This window comes from Oryzias latipes, chromosome 22 (assembly GCF_053564925.1).
Source record: "Oryzias latipes strain Hd-rR chromosome 22, Olatipes_Hd-rR_3.1".
Taxonomy (NCBI): Eukaryota; Metazoa; Chordata; class Actinopteri; order Beloniformes; family Adrianichthyidae; genus Oryzias; species Oryzias latipes.
In genome coordinates this window covers 18340986-18347342 of record NC_136258.1, presented here as the reverse complement: position 1 = coordinate 18347342, position 6357 = coordinate 18340986, and the positions used below count along the sequence as shown (strand labels likewise).

Below are 6357 nucleotides of genomic sequence, written 5' to 3'. Positions count from 1 at the left end.
GCATTATACAACAAAGTGGGTTTTGAATTATGGTATGAAATAGAGGTCCGTACCAAAGAAATAGTGGTTAAAAAAATCTCTACATATTTCTAGTGTCGGTTTTCTCACCGCGGAATGGATTATAGATTTTAGACTTTTTAGATTTGTGTTAATTTATTGGTTCTATTGCAACATGTGAACTTACATTATTCATAGTAAGGAAAATTACACCCGTATGCAGAAATATACATTTTTAAAGGACAAAAATTAAATGTGAGAATGATGTGCTGACAAATAAATAAATACTGTTTTCCAAAAAAATACACATGAAAGGCTTAAAATAATAAAAAAAATGAAAGGTGTATAAAGATAATTTTTCTCCATTTTTGAACCAATCATTTGATCACTTGATTTGCAGAGCACCCTTTGTCATCATGCAGAACACAACGTGCTTTAAGTAAAAGACGTAAACAAATGTTACAACAGTAAGAAGTCGTAAACACGCCAAACTAAAAACAAGAAGAGAAACATTAAATAGTAATAGTGACTAATAGTTATTGTTTCAAGTATTGCTTGAGTTATTATTATTATTTTCTAATTTTTCCATTAGTTATTAATGCATTTATTTATTTATTTTCCCACAAATAAGATGGTAATGCATAGCTTGAAACTATATTCTTAAAAATTGTAACTTACCTGCTCATTAGTTGAATAAGCATTTTTTCAAATGTAGAAATTTTCTGTCATACACATACTGCCACAACAAATATTTACTGAAACATGGTGTATTTACAAAGGAATATCCAAACATAGCCTAAAGTAAGGAAAGAAAGTTGCCCATAGATGGCACAAGAAATTTATTGTAAAATGAGTTTTAATATAAATTGAACTGTCCTTTAGTTCAGAATGTCTGCAATAAAAGGAAGAAATTTTAATTTATGTATTTTTTAACAATGAGTGATCTAAATTTAAAGCTTTTAGAAAAAGATCAATTAATGCTTTTATTCATTATTTAAGCAGTGATTACTATTTCTTTACGTCCTTTGTCCCCCTGAATGATCTCTGCATCTTAAAGAATATACCCTAGCTGTTGATCACGTGCACTGGATTTTTCCTGTTCCATCCTGGAAAGTTTTATGATGTCCAAGCCTCCATTGACTTTTCCTTAAAGTACTGTTACAGGTATAAAAGGTGAGATGAAAACTTAGTTGAATTTGAAGGGGCCTTTTTTTTGTTACGTTTTTTAAAATCTTTTTTTTTTTGAGGGGGGGGGGGGGGGGGGGGGTTGTTGTTGTGCTATTACAGAGATTGAGTTTTTTTCAGGTGAGCAGATTTAATAAATCTGCCACGGCTTAAAGGCCTAAAAAGAAAAAAGAATGATCCTCATGATTTTTTGATATTTCAAATATTTATCTAATGAACTTCCTATGGAATTGTTGGATCCTCCTAAGAGATGACTTATCTGTCGTGAAGCTTTTGCTTACAGGAAATTAATAACACAGGAGGGCAGTCTTTTGTTTGATGTGAATAAGAATTGATTTAGAGAAAATATAAATGAAATTAAAACAAATTGCCCTTAGATATTACAGGCATAATACTTAATTAATATCTTCATGTGTCATAGAAAAGTCATCTTGCCCAAATGAAAAAAGTAAGCACTAGGGCTTGTGCATTTTGATTATTTGCCACGGTTAAATGTGACACTTTAGCCTGATGGAACAAGCTTTAACCTAATTATTTTTGCATTTTCCCATGGACGATTTTATAGGGTTTGAGTCATAAACTCTTTGTGCCAAATACTTATGCGATAGAAGAAAAGCCTTATTGTAAGTATTCATTTTAAGATCAGGTTTTAGATTGAGTTTATTTGTCTTTTAATTGTCTTTTTTCAAAGTCACTTGTCCATTTGACTCTCTAATGAGGAATTCGGCTAATCGATTTGTTCATCATTGACTGGTTGCATGGCTTGATGGTTAATGTTTTGCTCCATGCATCCAGTCAGTTGTTTAATTATTTACAATGCTTCCTAAACATTCATTCAACCAAGGCTATGGTTGCAAAAACTAGAATAACAAAACAGCTGCGGTTCTGAAAACACATTATTATTGAAGAGTTATTCATGTCAAGGACATTAATTTTAGCTTTTCTTTTCTTTTTTTACGATATGACAAGAGAAAGGTCGATTACAAAAGTCTCGATTTTCTTGACTAGTTTTCACATAATTAATGCCTGGACAAAACCATCAGTTGTTAAATTAAGAAAGGGATTTTTTTTGACACGCAGCATTTGTTCTGAAAATCTTAAGGAGGAAGTGACGTCATCGTTGATTAGCATCTCCGTTAGCCGTGCTGCTCTCTCCTTGTTTGACCTAACTTGCGATTCTCTACTAATGGATTCCTACTTGGTGTATATACTGTGGTATATCCTACCATTGTATTTACTTATCCATTTGCTGTGCTTCATCTTCGCGGATGCAGACTTCACTTTGCTGCGAGCGAGCTTAATGGGACACAGACCAGGTGAGTTACCTGCTCCCCAGGTGTCAAACCTGTTCAGTATAAAAAAAGTAAAAGGTTTTTGGCGGAAATGCTCGGCATTTGTATTTTTAATAAGGTCCTCTAGACCCAATATCAACTGTACTGTACTATTTGCAAATATCCATGGAAACTCTTGTGTGTTGTGTAAACAACAACAAATCCTTCCTTGTCACCAAAACAGCCAATCACAACTTTTGTTCTGCCAACCAAGGACATTTTGCTTTAAATATATTTTTGTAGAGCCTTGTTCCTATAGTAAAGAACCAACCAAGAGAAATAAAACTTGCAGAACTTTGACCCTTGTACCTTGAGTACATCCATGCATTTTACTTTGGATCAGAAGAGATAAATAGCCCTTTATGTACTTTTTCAGTCGATTTTTTTGACAAGTTTAAGTGCTTTTTGTACTCATTTAAGACATTGTCTGTCTGGGATCTTTGTTAAAAAATAAATAAATAAAGCTTTTTGCCGTTTTCTTCAAGTCCTACTTCGATCATCTTTTGATCTATTTTCACAGCGTTCCAAGTGGTCTTTTAATTATAATTATGCTGTTTTTAGCCAAATATTATAAACATGTCATTTTCTAAGACATCGTTTATGCAGAGCGGCAGTAGTTCATTTGAAATTCAATATTACCCTATTTTCCCATCATCCTTTTGTTTACAATCTCTCCCAATAGCTTTACAGCCCCTCACAACCTCAACCTAACATTACGGGTGTGACAAAAATGGAGAGAAATATTGGAACTATCCAGGTGTACAGTTTGAACCAGATGCCAGCTCGGACGAGGAGAATGAAGACGTGCATGAATCTATTTGTTGCAAGTGGATGCATCAGAATGGAGCAGAGCAGAGCAGCTTGAAATCTGTCTAAAATGTTTTTCTAACAGCATTTTTATTGTCTGCACCTGATTCACGATTTGAGTAAAGACATACCCAGAAATGCAGTTTTAAGCATATATATATATATATTTCCTCCATGAGTGAAATGCTACAAGAACATGTTAAAAATCCCCCATTATTTTCACTGGAGTGAGTCTTCATATAATCTAAAATTGTAAATTGTTTATCAGAGTTTTATTACTAATGTTTCTCCTACTGTGTTTTTTCAACATTCATATTTTGTTTATTTATATATTGTTGTTGTAATTTGTGCTGTGCAGAGTCTAAACTGAAAGGACTTGTGGTTTGGGTTACTGGAGCCTCCAGCGGGATCGGAGAAGAGCTGGCCTATCAGCTGGCAAAGTGTGGCTCCCGTCTGATTTTGTCTGCTCGCAGGAAGGATGAACTAAATAAAGTGAAACAACATTGCTTAGGTATTGAGCCGAAGTCTAAATTTCACTTTCCACCAAGTTTAACTAGAAAACTATCAAGGCTCTATCAGTCTGTTTCATTCATTTGTGCCTTGCTGAATTTACTTTTGTTATTTCAGAGACCTCCAATCTGAAGGATGAGGACATTCTTGTTCTTCCACTTGATTTGTTGGAAAGGACATCACACGAGGAAAAAACAAAAGCTGTGATTCAGCACTTTGGACAAGTAGGGCTTGCTTTGTTTTCATTATAACATACCTTTCTTCTGACAGGTTTATATAAGGCTTTGAGATTTCTATCCATGTACATTTCAATTTAGCCAAAATAGTAAAAGTACAGGAAATAAAGTCAAAAACACAGATTTATTCCATGCAGGAAATACTAACCAAACCACGTCAGGCATTTTCTCATTAACTTTATTTGATTTGCTGATAAGTCCCTGCATTCAAGGATTTTCCTAGTTTTTTATCCGTCTGTATTTTCCAATTTAACATGCAAAAGTAGAACTTTTAGCACCATGTAGTGTTGTGTTCTGGTCTATTTATTTTATTTATTACCACACAACCAGCAATTATTTGTTGTCCAAATTTTACTGTCATAATTCCAAAGTAGTCTGCTGTGACACATCAGTATTTTATTCTGCATAAATACTGCCAACCTCAATTTGATTGATAGAGTGTTAGTTTGTCAATGTTTTAGACTCAGAACTATTTATCACAATATTCCTGGATGAAAATCGTGTTTTTAACATGTTGTGGTGGCATTTTGTCTCATGATGGAGGACATATATAAAGAAAATTTAGCTAAGATCAAAATTGTGGTTCTGAGTATTTCTCTTTTCAAATTGCTGTGAATATCATAAAATGGAAAGCTACGCTGAAAGAAAGTCTTCCATTTTTTTATTTATATGTCCTTGTTGCTACTGTAGCATTTGCTACTGACTTTAATAACTTCGAATTTTGGATTTCATTACAAAATGTTAACAATAAAACCAAAAGTAATTCAGTGTAGCTTGAGTTTAAAGAATGCTGCCATTGTTAAAATGCTGCTTTCTCCTGTGCTCTCAGATCGACATTCTCATCAACAATGGTGGCCGATCCCAGCGCTCCCTCTGCTTGGAGACCAGTGTCGATGTGTACCAGGCTTTGATGGAGCTCAATTTCCTTGGTACCGTCTCTTTGACTAAGCAGGTGCTGCCTCACATGACACAAAGAGGCAGAGGGAGCATCGTGACCGTCAGCAGTGTGGTTGGTCTTGCTGGAGCACCCCTGGCGACCGGATACTCCGCTAGCAAACATGCTCTTCAGGTTCATGAATGCACATTTTTTTCTTAAACTATACTTGCCTTTAGTTTGTGATGACGAGGTGACAAATATGGCTTTTAAATAAATTAGATTTAGAAAAAAAATAGGTTTAAGTAGTAATAAGTGCCTGTATGTCACAGGGTTTCTTCAATTCCCTTCGAACTGAGCTCACAGACTTCCCCAAAATCCTCATCAGTACAGCATGTCCTGGGCCTGTGCAGTCACAGATCGTCAACAATGCCTTTACAGAGGAACTGAATAAGGTGACTCATTCAGTTCTATTATTAGCTAATTTGTTATGATGCACCAACTCATTATAATTAAATTATTTTTTTTTTGTTTCAAGCCTGTAACGACGGTTGGTTACCAGGGACATAAGATGCCAACCAGTCGCTGTGTGCATTTAATGCTGGTGGGAATTTCCAATGGGGTGAAGGAAATGTGGATCGCCCAGCAACCCTTCCTGGTGTTTTACTACTTGTGGCAGTATGCACCCTCATTTGCCTGGTCCGTCACCGACTTGCTGGGAAGGAAAAGAGTGCAGAATTTCAAAGCTGGGGTGGTGAGTACATCAACTTCTCACATGCAACATTGATGAGGCAGACAAACTCACAAAGTGCAGAGATTATGACAGTTTTAGGAAGGAAAAAAAAAGGTACTGGAAGTTTGTACTGGAGGAATGAAATGAAAATACTTCAGTAAGGCAAAACATTGCAAGTCCAATGCAAATCTTTCAACAGCTGGGGGTCTCAGGTGTTGCTGACCTTGCTTGGCTCTTCTAAGAACACGCCGACAAGAGGGGGCATTAGGCTTTCCTCAGTGCCGGCTGACCAGTGTCTGGTGGCCTCTGCTGGATGGCAACAGCTGACAGCCATGAAAGAACGGGATGTTCCTAACTAGTTTAACATTGAGGGGTTAACATGAGTGAAAGGTTTGGGTTGTGAAGAAAATCAAACACTATTTCTTACAGATAAACCTTAGTAAACATCACAAAATTGTAACTCATTTATAAATTTTTCAACCTTGCAAAAAATATATATTAGGCATTTTCCCCAAGTTGAGCCGTTAATCACATTTTTCTGTTGCAGGATGCAGACTCTGCATACTTCAGGAAACCAAAGACCTCCTGAAAAACCTCATTTTTCAAGACCAAAGGTGTTTATTACATTCCTACGGTAGATGTTTTCTAAAAATAAAATTACTACTGCTTTAAGAGCACAGTGCC

The 6357-nt window shown here is 35.7% G+C and overlaps 1 protein-coding gene across 1 annotated transcript; it reads left to right on the top strand.

Moving 5' to 3' along the window:
* The first annotated feature begins 2278 nt into the window (after positions 1-2278).
* dhrs7 (dehydrogenase/reductase (SDR family) member 7) lies at positions 2279-6350 on the top strand. Its single transcript, XM_004082285.5, has 7 exons — positions 2279-2498; positions 3679-3831; positions 3948-4054; positions 4896-5135; positions 5273-5395; positions 5479-5694; positions 6221-6350. Exons 1-7 carry the CDS (start codon positions 2369-2371, stop codon positions 6260-6262), a joined length of 1011 nt encoding a protein of 336 aa, XP_004082333.1. The 5' UTR covers positions 2279-2368; the 3' UTR covers positions 6263-6350.
* Positions 6351-6357: the final 7 nt, after the last annotated feature.